The 16,006-nt window shown below is 33.1% G+C and overlaps 1 protein-coding gene across 1 annotated transcript in view; it reads right to left on the bottom strand.

Annotated features, from left to right (window-relative positions):
• Window positions 1–2,609: 2,609 nt before the first annotated feature.
• Window positions 2,610–16,006, bottom strand: part of LOC107017791 (uncharacterized protein At5g03900, chloroplastic) — a 39,431-nt gene continuing 26,034 nt past the window's right edge. Inside the window, exons 11-13 of the mRNA XM_015218054.2 lie at window positions 10,423–10,486; window positions 7,784–7,927; window positions 2,610–3,194 (exon numbers count right to left, since the gene is read on the bottom strand). Coding sequence (XP_015073540.1) covers window positions 3,051–3,194; window positions 7,784–7,927; window positions 10,423–10,486 — 352 coding nt within the window. The 3' untranslated portion in view covers window positions 2,610–3,050. The remainder of the gene's footprint in view (window positions 3,195–7,783; window positions 7,928–10,422; window positions 10,487–16,006) is intronic.

Here is a 16,006-nt window from a genome sequence, read left to right as displayed (position 1 = left end):
TATATATAAATTTTGTACAACGAACTATGAATGAAATTTAATCCAAAACAGTAAATGATGGGTGTTTTTATAAAATATAAAAGTTCGAGTTTTAAATTTTAAATAATTCCCAATTACTAGAATTTGCGCCAATTTTTTTAGAACTTAAAAGGGTAAATCACATAAATATGCTATATTTAGAAAAATATTTACCATTTATGACAATAAAAATTTTCTAACTAAATATAATTTTTTTTGAATTAAAAAACTGTACCGCTTCGCTCTCTTCTTTCTCTGTCCTTTTTCTCTTCCCCATCTTCTTGTTTTTATTTTTCTTCTTCGTCGTCTTTTTTTTTTCTTTCTCTTCCTCCTCTTTCTTTTTTTATTCTTCTTCTATTAAAATTTTCATTTAAATAATTATTATCAAATCAAATTTTTTCCCTATTTCACTATTTTACCCAAAAACATAACAAGAAGAGAATTAAAAAAATTAAAAATTTGTAGAATATTATGTTTTCAAACAAAATTTCAAATCTCTAAAATTACAACAACAAGAATTCACCATTGATGGTCATTTATAAAGCTTCAAATTTTGAATTCATTTTATGAGGCTTACGAACTCGTGATTAGTTTGGATAGGTTGATTCTACAAATAATTAAAAATACAATTTGAAGTTTATACCTCAATTTTAAGAGAGTTTGTGTTAAGTTTATAATTGATTTTAGGAGAAATATAAGATTGAAACTCGAAAAAGGTAAAATTTATGAAACTGTATTACAATTGTATTAAAGTTGAATTAGATATGTATTAAAATTGTATTAAAATCATGAACTATACGTTTTTAATACATATTGCAAACATTACGTACATTCTTAGGGATACAAACCAAAATAGTTTATAAGCACATATAATACATGTTTTTTTTATGAATAACACAAGCTTCATTCAGTCTATAGATCATTGTCTTGTCTTTCATTAGTTATAGTTTTCATTCATTCTTAATTTTCTTTTCTAATTCAACTTTAATATTGTGTAATACACTTTAATGCTACTTTAATTCATTTTACAGTTTATTTGGTTGATTTGTTACTGTTGAATTAATACTTTAATTCATTATTAAATACAAATTTAATTCACTCTTAGATCATTGTATTTTCTTTCATTAGTTGCATTTTTCATTCATTCTTATTTCTCTCTTCTAATTCAACTTTAATATTGTGTAATACACTCTTAATGCAAATTTAATTCATTTTGCAGTTTATTGGGTTGACTTGTTACTATTAAATTACTTGTTTAATTCATTATTGATACAAGTTTAATTCATTTTATAGATCGATGTATGTTATTTCGTAAGTTATGTTTTTTATTCATACTTGATTCTCTTCTAATTCAACTTTAATATTTGTGTAATACACTTTTAAAATAAGTTTAATTTATTTGGCAGTTTATTGGTTGATTTATTTCGATCTGATTATTTGTTTAGTTTATTATTGATGTAAGTTTTATTTAGTTTACAAATCATAAAATGTTCTTTCATTTGCTACATTTCGCATTCACGTTTAATTCTCTTCTAATTCAACTTTAATATGAGTGTTATATATTTTATTTCAAGTTTAATTCACTCTGCAACATTTTAAATTTAAGTTTAATTCATTTTGCAGTTTATTAAGTCTCTTCATTTATTACGATTATATTACTTGTCTAATTAATTATTGATATGACTTTTATTCAGCCTACAAATTATTGATTACTCTATGAAAGAAAGTAGAGAGAAAGAAAGGACGAAAGAGCAGCCAAAGGAGAAGAAAAAAAAGCATCAAAAAGCAAGGGAAAAAGAACAATAGAAAGAAATCAAGATTAAAAGAGAATAAAAGGAAAACAAGAAAGAGAGAACAATAGAAATAAGAAAAGGAGAAAGAGAGACAAAAAAAAAGGTGAGAGAAAAAGGATAAAGAGGTAAGAGACAGAGATAATTCTAATTATTATATAATAATGTTTTATATTGCTATAAATGATAATAATCAAAGAATATATTTAAAATAAGTAATTATTTTTTTAAAGTAATTCACACATGTAATTGTAACAACTTAAAAACTTGGGATGGTTGCCAAATATTTTTTTAAGCTATGGCAAAATATATATGGCTTAACACTAGTTTCTCAAATGTAAGTGCCGTGCATAGCATTTGGATCAATGTTGTTTTAATAGTCTGTGGCTGCGTTAGAAGATGATATATTCTATATATATCCTTAGTTTGGGTGAGGAATGGATTCATTGATCATCTTTTTGTGTTAGTTGAAGTTATTCTTTTGAGATTTATTCAGAGACTGCTTTGATGAACTTCTTGTTCTTTTCCTTTGTTTGTGAAGTAGATGCCATACCCTGAAGGTGGTCAACTTTATATAGATGAAGTTTCCTGGTTTTGCTTTCTACAGGTTCTAGGTGTGTTCTCTCCTTCACTTTCCCCTACTTGTCATGTAGCACTTGTGTTTTTCCATAACCTTGCATAGCGAAATTTCATATGTAAACTGATGATCCTGTGCTGCATAATGCACAAGCGTGGAAACATTTCAATTTTCAAAATGACAAGGTCCATAGTTCCTATTCATGGGTTTTGCATGGAACAATCTAAAACAATGTTCAATGCTTTTGTCAGAAAATATTCAAATAATTGTGCTCGAAAAAATGTTCCCAAATTCAACATACAGAGTAACCACAGTAACATCTTAATTGACTAAATGTCACAACAAGGCTAATTTAGTTACAAAAGCCTGGCATTTGTAGCAGATCGAGTGTCATATCAAGTACACAACTTGAACATTCTTAATGAACTACACTTTGAATCTTGTAGTTCTCAAGCCTGGATTAATGTTGCTGATTACATCACAATCTACTGTTTGGCATGCTCCAATTCTTATCACCAAATTGAGTGTCACAATGGCTAACAGTTGGTGGACTTGCAGCTTTGCCTGCCTTATGTCGTGGCTGGAGGCATTGAAAGGTATAATTTATCGGAGTCTCTGTGTGTATGGAACTCGAGACTTTACAAAACACCTTTAAATAACACCATCTATTCAGACTTTTCAATTTCTCGGAATCTTTTCTCCCATTGTTGTGCATCATAATCTTGCTCATATAAGTCCCTGTCTGTACTGTAAACAATTCGATCCTGGCCAATAAAAGTTCTCTGTGCCATATCCCGGGCACTCAGGAGCTGAAAATTATACATATAATTAAGAGAGTTGGTACATCTTGAAAGTGGGAACGAGACATCAGTAACAAAAGCTGTGAAAATAATCAATAGGCATCAAACATTGGTATTGACTTGTCAAGCATTGGCTCGTCTCACTCAAGTCAATTTGCAGACAAGGGGCATTGCGCTAAGCAATAAATGTTACAGGTGTGGAGACAATTAATCATTTTTGTTTACACTGGTCTGTAGCAGCTCAAGTTTGGCAAATGTTCTACAAAGTTTTGCGTTCGAGATGGATGATGCCAATGTCCACTACAAAAGTTTTGAAAAGCCGGAAGAGAAAAGATTTGCCTAAAGCAATGAAGAGCATGTGGAACATCAGTCCAGTGTGTATTTGGTGGTGTAGTACGGAGAGAAAGAAATATAAGAATCCTCATTGACCATGTTCGAGTGGGCTATATGAATACGTTACTTCATTTGACTCATCTCGGAACCACTATTATACAAATAATAATAGTAAGAAGAATAATAAGAATAATAATAACAAAAATAAAAAGTATGTTCTTTATATTTTCTTTTTGAGCTTATGTTCATTATATTTTCTAGTGATGTATCTTTGAAGGCTAAACAACTGCTAGTAAGGCATAGAACGCAAGTAAAAATGATGACATGACTAAGACAACTACTCCCTCCGTCTCATAAACCATTTTGAGACACCATTTAACTTGGCATGGTATTTAAGAAAGAAAGGAGAACTTTTGAAACTTGTGGTCTAAAACAATCCTTAGATATTTGTGTGGCTATATACCTCATTAAGGGTAAAAGGACAATTTTTAAGTTAAATTGTTTCTAATTATAAATTTATAATAAGGAGACATTCTCTTTGGGACAAACTAAAAAGAAAAGAGTGTCATTTAAAATGAGACGGAGGGAGTAATAAGTAGAATCTAAATGGAACTTTTTTTTAAAAACAAAATTGTAGCCTAACTCTTTTAGGTCTTAAAGGATCACCAAGAGGTTGTAGGCAGGGGCAGATCTACGAAATGGGAGAGGGCACCATGGCATCCGGAAGCCTCCGTCAAAATTTTGTATATGCATAAGATATTCTCAAATGTTATTTGTGCCACCCATAGTTACAAAGTAGCGTGAGGTTCCAGTTGCAAGCGGTTAATCTGTTTCAAGGGTGTGAGCTCGATTCTAGTATGACACTCTAGCAGATTTTTATGTTGCGTTCTTCGTTTCTTTTGCAAAAAAATTCATGCCCGAATGATTCGAACCCACAACTACTTGATTAGAAGTCGAGCACTTTATCCATCAAGCCATGGGACAATGATCTTCAAATGTATCAATATATTGTATTTAGCTCACTCTAATCAAATACCTTAGTTGTAAAAAAAATTTAAACTTAATTATTGTTGACCTTGGTAACTGTTGGGGATGGCAATGGGGAGGGGGTATCTTAACCCGCAAAAAATTCAACACGCTCGGCATGACATTTTTCTTTGATTTCAACCCGCTCCGCCCGGCATAAATCCACCTCCCTGCCCCGCATGAGTATTTGTTTTCTTTTTTCTACCTTGTTATTTACATATGGTATTATTTTCCTTTCCTGTAATACTTTAAGGTTAAAAATATTATGCAGAATAATAAATTAAAAATAAATGAATTTAAAAGAACATTCAAGTTAATATTTAAAAAAAGAAAAAAAGAAGAAGTTAATATATGACTAATACTACAGGGATTGTAATGTTACAAAAATAGAATCTTACATGACAAAGAAGATGAGTATCCTTGACAGATGCCCAAGCCTCTTATCATGTTGCCTAGTAATTTTTTAATAGTTATTTAAAAAATTAAATAAACTTATTTTTAATCCACTCTATATTTCATTTTTTAATTATTATTGTTGAATGTTGATTAATAATAAATTTAAACTGTTTAAATTAAATTCAGAAGTGGTTAAAAATTTTGGAGTTCAAATGGGTCTTCTAGCATAGATTGTATTGCCAGCGAGCAAAATCAATGCTGAAATTTCAGCCATTTGTTTCAACCCACAACTGCCCCGCCCCACTTGAAATTTACAATTATTTGTTAGCACCTGCCCCGCATAAGCTAAAAACCGCCCCGCCCCATTGCATTGCCATCCCTAGTAATTGTTTCTGTATCTATCAAGAACCAAAACAATGCTATGTTGCACTAAACCATATTTACAAGAGTATTCTATGGTCTACTACTCTGTGACTATTCAAAAGGGATCATCAATAGGTTAGATAGTATCCGGAGAAATTTTCTTTGGCAAAAAAATAAAGAGAGAAAAGGCTACCATCTAGTCAAGTGGAAATCAGAACACAGAGCAAGAAAATTGGGGGGCTAGAGATCAAGAACTTCAAATTACAAAGCAAGGCTCTGATTACATTTGATTTCTTCGGCCTCTTCAGATTAATTACTATTGTCAGCTGAGGCTTGAGACTTCTTAATATTACTTTGTCTAAGTTATTGAAATTATGTATGTAAAGATCTTCGGCCTCTTTGTATTTAGTTTGTTACTTTTTTTTTTTGTGTGTTTCCGCTGAGTTTTGAACATGAGACCTTAGGGTTCTCAACCACTTTCTATTTAATTTGTTACATAAAGTGTGAAGTATTTAAAAAATACAAATAGTTATTCCATCATTGAGTGTTTTTAGAATATGAAAATTTGTCGAGTACAATTAAAAATCAATGACATATTTATGATATTACTAATATTGTTAAAAGCTTTTTCTTTGCACTAAGTTGTCAAAATTATTTCAATTTTTTCGTTTGATCGATCTGTCTATATAAAGAAAAAGATAAATAATCCGAACCAAACCGCAAACGATCATATCTTTACCTTATTTGGACTTAATAAATAGCAGCGTTGTGTGGTACCCCTACCCTCCAAATCCTGGATACGCCTCTGGTTTTAGTTCCGTCGAGACAACTTCCTTCCAAATGGATCTAGGTCTACCTTGTCTTCTTTTAACGCCTTCACTCACCATGATTTTACATATAGAACTGATGCCTTTGGTGTTTGGCAAAGGCATGAACACCATCTCAAGTTGACTTCTATTATTTTATCCTCAATATGTGCTACTTGACCTTATCATAAATGTGGTCATTTCTAATTTTGTCTAGTCATGTATGACTACACATCCATCTTAGCTTCCACATTTTGTGACACTTCTTGTGGATGTGTTGGACTTGAGCGGCCTAACATTCACTCCCATAAAACATTGTTGGTCTTATAATTTGTTGTCCAACTTATGTCACACTTTGGTAAGACATCTTTCTATCACATAACACCTCGATAGCACTCTCCCATTTCAACTATCTGATATCGAATCTATTTGTGACATCTTAATCTATTATTTCATGCTCTTGGAATAACAAGCCTAGATATCATAATTATTTGCATTTAGACATCAGAATCCCATGTAATCTCACCTCAATTTCCAAAAGAATCATATATGTATAGCATACATACACGGGGATGTTTTGGTTTATTGATGTAATAAAATGTATTCCACAATCTTTGAGCCATACTGTTTATAATATATATTTACTATTTCAACAGAAATACACAAAGTGTAGATGAAATCCAAAGAGACTAGATATAAACTTCCAGAAACTTAAATACTGGACTGTTTAGCATTGTAGAAGATTGCACTAGGGTCGCAACATCCCCCACAATACATGGTCCCTTCTTGCTAATATAAAAGGTCGCTCTACTTACCAATTCTCAAAAATAAAATAAAATAAAATAAAATAGAGGATATTCTCACATTCATAGTTTGAAAATAAAGTACATATCAGTCCAATAGGTTATTCATTCATCAATTCGCACTTGCAATCTCCTACAGTTTTCATCATATGCATACTTCATTATTATTTATATCATTTTAAAACATTAATACTAATTAGTATGAGATATACGTGTTCGAGAACTAGTGTGTGTGTGTGTGTATATATATATATATATATATATATGTATATATAATGATTGAATCACACAGGTATTCTTATCATTTGGTAGATCCAATTCCATGACCTAATATTTCTTTATTTTTGATGATCGTGGTGTCCAGGCCAACTTTCGCGCATCTCGACTAATTCCACGGAATACCTGCCACCTCCCACCAGTAATAGGCAACCAGGTAAGTTTGTCCACCAAGGCTAGGATAGATGAGAAGAATCACCTACTGTTTTGTGTTTTGTTTCCGCTGAGATTTGAACAAAGACCGTAGGGTTCTTGACCACTTCATTGACGACTAGACCACACCCTTCGGTGCAGTCCATGACCTATTGTTAACTACATAAAACTACTTTTTACAGTCTACAACAAGATTAACTCTACTGGCATAAACAAAGACAAGTTTAAGTAACCAAAATACACAACTTAAATGTTGTTAAACATGCCACATTACATTTGTGTGGTTATAAAAAGCTGTCATTAAGAATAAAAGGAGAAGTTTAAGTTGATAAAATTTCCAATTTAGAAATTTGCCATTCTTTTTTGAAAGAAATAGAAAGGAAACACTACCACATAAAATGAAACGGAGAGAGTAGTAAAGAAAGCAACCAAAAATTGATACCTTCCTCCGCAGTGAGACATCGGGTCGTTCAAGTGCTTGTGCATATTGTTCCCTGGATCGATTTCTTCTTTCAATTTCACCATTTCTCTTTTGAACAAGAAACCATCGGATCAAGGGAATGGTGAAAAATGAGCCAGCATAGATCTGCCAGTAACATCATACAGTAGTTAATGAATGAGCAGTTCGAAACACTATTACTTCCAAATAACAAGGGGAATACATCTGAATTACATAACTGCTGTATAATATTAGAATCACTCAAGACATGGAGTTCCCAAAATAATTACTCCCTCCATTTAAAAAAGAATGATCTTCTTTCCTTTTTAGTATGTTTCAAAAAGAATGACCTCTTTCTTTTTTTGATAACATTTTAATTTCAGCTTTCCACATGGCATGTTTAGGCCACAAGATTAAAGGGTAATTTTGTACATTTGACCTAACTTTAATTTAGGACCACAAGATTCAAAAGTCTTCTTTATACTCTTAAACTCCGTGCCAAGTCAAACCAGGTCATTCTTTGTGAAACGGAGGGAGTAATTGGTGATCAACTAGCACTGGAATTTGCTGTAATTTACTTTAACTGGAGACCAAAATTCACTACTACAAAGACAGAGAAATTCAGGCTCAACCATGGCGAAGTTTTAGTAATTACAATTAGGCAACATTTCCAGATTATATTTTCTATTTACCAAGTCGGTTCGTACATCATTGTTTCAAAAGAAAATAAGTTCCAGATGCACTAAATGGCCTTGAAGAGAAAGTAAAATCATCAAACAAAGTTGTGAGAAATATAGGAGAAAGATATTATTGAATTGTTGTATCTGCATTGTTCAATAGACACCCTATTTATAGACACTACAATACCATCCTTTACCAAGTAGATACTTCTAATTATTCTTATTCGTGATACTATTCCTATTCCTATTCTAAGTAGGATTGTATATACAATTTCCCCTCAACCCGGTGCATACAAGTCGTATGTACCTAGCTTGTTACAAATGTAATTGATACGATAATCAATGAGGAGCTGGAGAGATATTTGCAAGTTGATCACTCGACTTCACAAAATTGAATTTGATGCAGAATGTTGATAAAACACAAAGCGGACTAGCTCTATTACGAGTCATGCCAAATTCTTCAATTACTGTGTTGAACTTCCCAAATAAAGCTTAAGAAGAACGTTTTAGATTAAAGGCTACTCAACTCCCTTGAGCAACAAAATCAGATGGTAGCTCCATATAGACTTCTTCACAGTGCATGGTCGCCAGAAAGTGCTCAAAATGGAAACGTGCTCATGTGTCAAAGAGTATTAGATTTGATGGCTAAAAGTGGTCACAATCTGAGAAATAAAATTATATTGTTCGAGTCAGGTCAGAATGATGGCACGGCAGATGGAGACTTATCCCTGCTTCAATATGGTGGGCAATATGGAAAGAGAGGAACTCTAGGTGTTTTGAGAGCATAGAAAACGGTGTGCAAAAAGTGAAGCTCAACTACATTTTGCTATTATGTTTTTAGTGTAATCAGTTATACTTAAATGATATTGTCTCTATAATTGATGTTTTAGACTAAATTTAACATAGAGCAGTAAATTTTTTTGGGGCTTTAGTATATAAGGTTTCAGGACCCATCTACTGTTTTGTGATATAATATACAACCTTACCAAGTTCAAAAAAAAAAGAATTATATGGTAGGGTGGGAATGATGACATGACCCTATTGGAAAATAGAAAGTATATAGGTAGAGTCTGATTGACGACACGACCCTACTAAAAAAAGAGAAATTATAGGGTAGGGTCATAATAATGGCACGACCCTACACAATAAGGAAGTAGTCACCGAAAAAAACAATGCTATGTAAATTAGTTATGAAAAAAGTAGTCACCGAAAAGATGGCACGGTGCTACACAAATCAAATATGAGAAAGTCACCTTTCGAAGGATGACATGGTGCTAGACATATAAGATATGAGAAAGTAATCATTACCTTCTCAAAAAAAAAAAAGATATGAGAAAGTAGTCATCAGAATGATGGCAGCATGCTACACAAATCAGATATGAAAAAGTTGTCACCGCAATGATGGCACGGTGCTACACAAATTAAATATGAAAAAGTAGTCATCGAAAAGATGATACAGTGTTACACAAAAACAAATTAGATATAAAAAAGTAGTCACCAGAATGATGACACGGTGCTACACAAATTAGATATGAGAAAACAATCACTTAAAAGATATACGGTGGCCCAACTTTTGCTAACATAATCATTGGCCAGAGCTGCCCGCCGACAGCGGAAGCTCTATGATTCTCTACCAAGATCGTAGAGGCTCATGTGAGAAATATTGGAGAAAAATATTATTGAATTGTTGTATCTACATTGTTACATAGAGACCTTATTTATAGACATTATAATATAATTCTTTACCAAGTAGGATACTATTTATTATTTTTGCTCCTAATACTATTCCTATTCCTATTTTAAGTAGGATTGTGTATCCCTATTTCTATTCTAAGATTATTGTTTTAAAAAAAATTGAACTCCAGATGCACAAAATGACCTTAAAGAGAAAGAGAAATCATCAAACAAAGTAATCAAACACTAAAATAAAGTTTAGCTCACGGACAATACTATAGTTGATACCTGAAGTAACGGAAATATCTCTGACACAAATGAGATGAAGCTACTTGGACTGACTGTCATGTTCCTTCAAAATACAATTCAAGTGGTAGATGTTAGAGAAACATTGCAATGACCCAAAGTAATGATTACAATTCTTGACCGCAAGGACATCACTTAAATATATAGGGGGGGGGGGTATAAATTACAATTTGGTCCTGACTAGCTAAATTGAAAGGTCAAGTCCAAACCCATCATCCGGTAACAAGTAACCACAGGATGATCCACAAACTAGTTTTATATAGAAGATTCCAAACAAGAGCTATGATTATTCAAGTGTGGATTACAAGAAATCATGCCTTATTTGTTTGACTTCATACAGTAAGTACCTCATAACTATCCAGGAAAAATGATTATCAAAAGACATAGATTTCATTGGTAAAGTAGTGGTAGTGGCGGCAGAGAAGGGGGTATTTAGAAAAGAATACAAGCTGATTTGATTGGTTGTAATTGTCTATATTAATGTCGATGATATGGAGGAACAATTGGGATTAAAGGAAGCAATGGGCTGGGACAGTAGGCAACGTTGAGATCAAGCTGATCGAAAGCTTGCATAGTGTCAGCAGCACAGTGAAGAAAAACTGGGAGCAGTGAAATAGTGAATTCATGTAGACTGCAATTTGAGGATGTCAGTACTCCTTTTTTATTTTCTACAGTAATTTCACCACAATTTGTTTTTACGCTTTTTCTGAGTCAGGATCTATGGGAAACAACCTCTCTACCTCATAAAGTAGGAGTAAGGTTTGCATACACCCCCATTTTTCCTAGACCCCACCATGTGGGATCATATTGGGTATGTTGTTTTTGCAATTTGAGGTATCAGTGTATTTTCAAATACAACTAATATTATTTTTAACATGAATACAAATATATCTACACTTTTTTTTTGGGAAAAATACATATTTCCAAAATATGACTCTCCATCCTAATTTAAATGTTCTTACTTTTCCTTTTGGTTTGTCCCAAAAAGAGTCTCTTTCAATAAGTAGCAACTTTTTCAATTCCAACACTCTACATGAAAGTTCAAGACCACAAGATTTAAAGGACTACACGTCTTTAATTTAAGACCACAAGATTGAAAAGTCTTTCTTTGTTTATTAAATTACATGTCCAATCAATCTAAGACACTTTTATTGAGATGAATGGAGTATATGAATCTTCAGCGCACAGATTGCGCTAGAAACTATGTTGCGCGGACTCTTCAATTTTGGAGCCGAATTCGTCTCGACGCGAGACTGGTGCGGGTGCGAGGTGCGGGTCGGATTCGGTCGATCAGATCCGGATACTTTGACCAGAGCCGAAAAAACGGGAAAGAAAAAATTAATTTCATGTCCGGCGAATGTTAGACGACTTTTCTCCAACGAAGTTGTCACAAGGTCTGATTGCTCCATAGAAAAAAATTCTTGTACAAGATTGGAGAGGAGGTGAAGGCTCCATGGGAGAGAACAAAGAATTCAAAGTCTTGTTCTTGAAAAAGAAGAGAGTAACTTTTTTTTCTTGAAAAGGAACAGAGAAGGGTAAGGGAAGGTTAAGGGTTTCTTGGGAGAAGAAAGGGCAACAAAACACTTAAATGAATTGTATCATCTAATTGTTAGGCTTTAATGATTATTTTTTTAATAATAAATAAAAAGAACTATAATTATTTTAAAATTAATTCCAGTAGTAACTAGTCATAATTAATTTATGCTTTTAAATTTGTACATAGAATTGATATGTTTTCAAGTACAACATTTTACAAGATATTTAATATTATTGTTATTAATGGGTAAATTACCCGTGCTTCGTACCAATTGAACTTTTTTTATTAAGCTCACATATGATCATTCGATAATATACTTATTTTAGATATATACCCTACATTGTCAAGAACATTTTATTTCAAGGCAAAGCGTTCCTCCAAAATCTTAAAGTTCTGTATTATTTTTTGTTTTCTTATAGAAATTATGAGTTATAGAGAGATTTCGAGTATAAGAAAGAAGTTTAAGAAAAATCTCCATAGAAATAGTTAGTCAGAAGTAATGAAATTTGCTAAATTCCAAATAGTTATAAAGAACAAAATCACACAATAAAGAAGGGACAAAAAAACCTCGAAAAACAACACTCCCAAGTAAAATGGAACATCACGTCCATATAAGAACATAATAAACTAAACTCAAATGGAAGATCTTTAACTCATTTCTTATGAACTCCATCAATCTATTTTTATTATAGTATGACGTATCATGTATATGTTTTAAAATGAGCCTAAAATTGATTGTATCATACATATTTTTCCTCATTGTCTCAGAGTAGTCATTACTATTGATTATGTTTCATATCACCGGCCTCAACTTTTTTTTGATTGAACCATAGTTATTTTTATTATTATAGTACGCAGTTAGAAAGAATTAATCAAATTATCAACCATAAAGTAGGTGTCCTCTAAATAGGACAGTTCACAACTGTATATTCTAAACCAAAATTTCAACACCATATTAAAATCTCACAGCATAATTTTGTGAGCATTTGAACTCACAAATATCTAAAAATAATGATAAAAACAACCTTGCTTTCCTAGCAATTTACATGAATGACTATGGGTTAAAGTACATCTTAAGCTCCATAAAACAGAAGGAAGAAAACTTTGAGGAATGAAACAAACTTCATAAGAAGCTTAATTAATGTATTTGAATTCTACTACTCTAGAGCGAAAAAACACCTACAAATAACTGTGGTAGGAAATCCTTCTATTTATAGTCAACAACGGATAGTCAGAATACATTTTTATTATGACTTATTTGAAAGGTTACAACTTTTTGGAAAAATTACAACCCTTCGGATAAGTCACAACCTTTTCTAAAAGTCATATTTTTTCATAAAAATCGTGACTCTTCATAAAAGTCACAACTTTTCACAAAATTTACAACTTTTGATGTAAAAGTCGCAACTCTTCATTATAGTCACGACTTTACATAAAAGTCACAACTTTTCAAAAATGTTATTACTCTTTGCAAAAGTTACAACCCTTTGGAACGGTTAGAATCTTTCATAAAAGTCGCAACTTGTCAAAAAAGTTACAACTTTTCATAAAAGTCACAACTTTTCATGAAAATGGAAGGCTAGTTTGGAAATAAATAAATTCAAAAGGAAATTCTGAATTCTGGTGGGGCCACATAGGCGAACCTAAGGTTCTCTTTTATATAAATATATGATTATAACTATATTTTATAATATTGAATAATTTAGCTTAACCCCCGCACCCGTATCCATACTCGGATTCGCATCTGTCTCGGATACCCGCATCCGAGTCCGAGCAACTTAGGCTAGAAACTTAAAGATGTTCACAACAAAAAACAAATTACAGACCTTGCTCTTCTTTCAAGGAATCTAAAACCTGTAAAATTGACTCAAGATTATCCATATATTCAGTTTTACACATCCAAAAAGAAGAAGAAAGAGAATCCAGTTCATCTTGATCTTATGCATATTGCTAGTTGTATCTTCAAACCATACTGGGTTTCACTCCTTCCAAATAGTCCACCAAATAGCTTCTAGGACGATCCTCCATCTGGCTTGTTGGTAGTAATTTTACCTCCTTCATTCCAACATGACATAAGTTTAGTTGTTCTACCTAGCATTGCCCTTATAATACCCTTACGGTTAATAAACAAGTTCCACAGCTGACTAGTCACTTGCAATATAAGAAATAGATGGTTGATTGTCTCTACCTCTTGTCTACACATGTGACACCTTGAACAAATTGATATGCCTCTTTTCCTTAGATTATCCGCGGTTAGAACAACTTATTTAACTACCAACCAAGTAAAGCATGTCACTGTATAATAGACAGTTAAATCCAAGTCAAGCAACTGAGTCCTTGTCCAGATATAACTCCTATCTACCATACCACCCATCTATTATTTGTTTGTAGTCTTATGTTGTATGTAGGAGTCCTAGACTTGGTTTACTCTGTTGTGTATATGTTTCCTTCATGTATCAATGCAACAGTGAGCAAGAAACAATGTACTTTTAGTTCTGGCAGTACCCAACCTCTCTCCCTCAAGCAATCATGAATGAATTCCGGCAGCCCATCTCCTCCATCATGCACTCCGCCTTATCTCAATTATGCTAAAATCTTCTAACTACCTATTCTGGAAAACACAAATTTTGTCATTCCCTCGTGGCCAAAACCATTTTGGATATGTTGATGGAAGTAACTCATGTCGTCCATCTCACCATCTCAGGCAAATAAAATAACGATAAAGAAGTTATTCCCAATCCAGTCCATTCTCAATGGATTTTGAGACCTTATGGTTCATAACCACTTCATTGACCACTAGGCCACACATCACTCAATATCTTACTAAAGCGTAACTCATATCTGATGAGCTAGTTGTTGTCGTTTGTCCTTTCATATTTTCCTATCAAAATAACTACATATTAAAGGGCCTGTGAAGTGACTTCAAAAATAACGCCATAACTTCATTAGCTCGGCCAAAACCTATCACGTTCAATGAACTGCAAGCCTTTTTTTAAATCATGAGTTTATTCATGGCCGGACCCTCCCATCGATGTCCATCACACCCGATCACGGGCTCATCATCTTCACATATTATGTCCAACAATGCTGTTAAATTCATTCAGTGTTCTTCCAGGACAAATCGTACCACAAATTATAATCATTATTGTGGTCGAAACAATGGTCATGGCAGAGGAGAAAATCATGGGGGCAAATCCTATTCCTATCGAGGCAACTCTACTACAAGGCAATAGTGGTTTGCTGATTCACGCCAAAGACATCAAATTAACGACCATTTTAATCATCTAGCCCCAAAGTATTTCTAGAGGTACAATCACACCATCAACCTACAACATACTTGTCCCATCATGCTCAAGCCCCTATGATCCGCAAGGATTTCCTGACATTTGGCTACTTATTACATTACTCTCGATTATACTAGCCTACAACAAGTGGAATACTAATGCTGCGTGAATTAAATTCATGTTTGTGATTGTCAAAGGCTCCACATCATCATACTGTTAATTTGAGTCTATCTCTTCGAAATCCCTTTTCCTCAAAAAAATATTCAAGTTCCTTCTATTACGAAACGTCTAATCACAGTTCAAATATTTGCACGAGATAATAACGTATTTCTTGAATTTCATGCCTTTTATTATCATCCAAAATATCAAGCATCGCTGACACTTCCATGTTTTAGGTCAGAGGAATGACAACCTCTACTCATTTCCTCTCAAGTGAACTTCTAGGCGTCATCCTCATAGTTTTCATCCACCTTTCTTTCAACAAAAACGTCCTCTACCGATTTGCACATTCTGCTAGGGCATCCTCACCAACGTGTCCTCCATCGATTTATTAGGAAGTGTGGTTTACCTTGTTCAAGTTTTAATGTCAATCATATTTGTAATGCGTGACAACTTGCCAAGTCACAAGTTACATTTTCCAATTTCAATAAAAAAAAGTACTTCCCTATTATATATACTATTTGTTGACGTTTAGGGACATGCCCCCACCTACAAAGTGGAGAAAGTGCTCAACTGCCAACTAACT

The sequence above is a fragment of the Solanum pennellii genome, chromosome 4 (assembly GCF_001406875.1).
Source record: "Solanum pennellii chromosome 4, SPENNV200".
Classification (NCBI taxonomy): Eukaryota; Viridiplantae; Streptophyta; class Magnoliopsida; order Solanales; family Solanaceae; genus Solanum; species Solanum pennellii.
The sequence above is the reverse complement of the archived record's forward strand: the minus strand, read 5'-3'. Positions and strand labels throughout refer to the sequence as shown.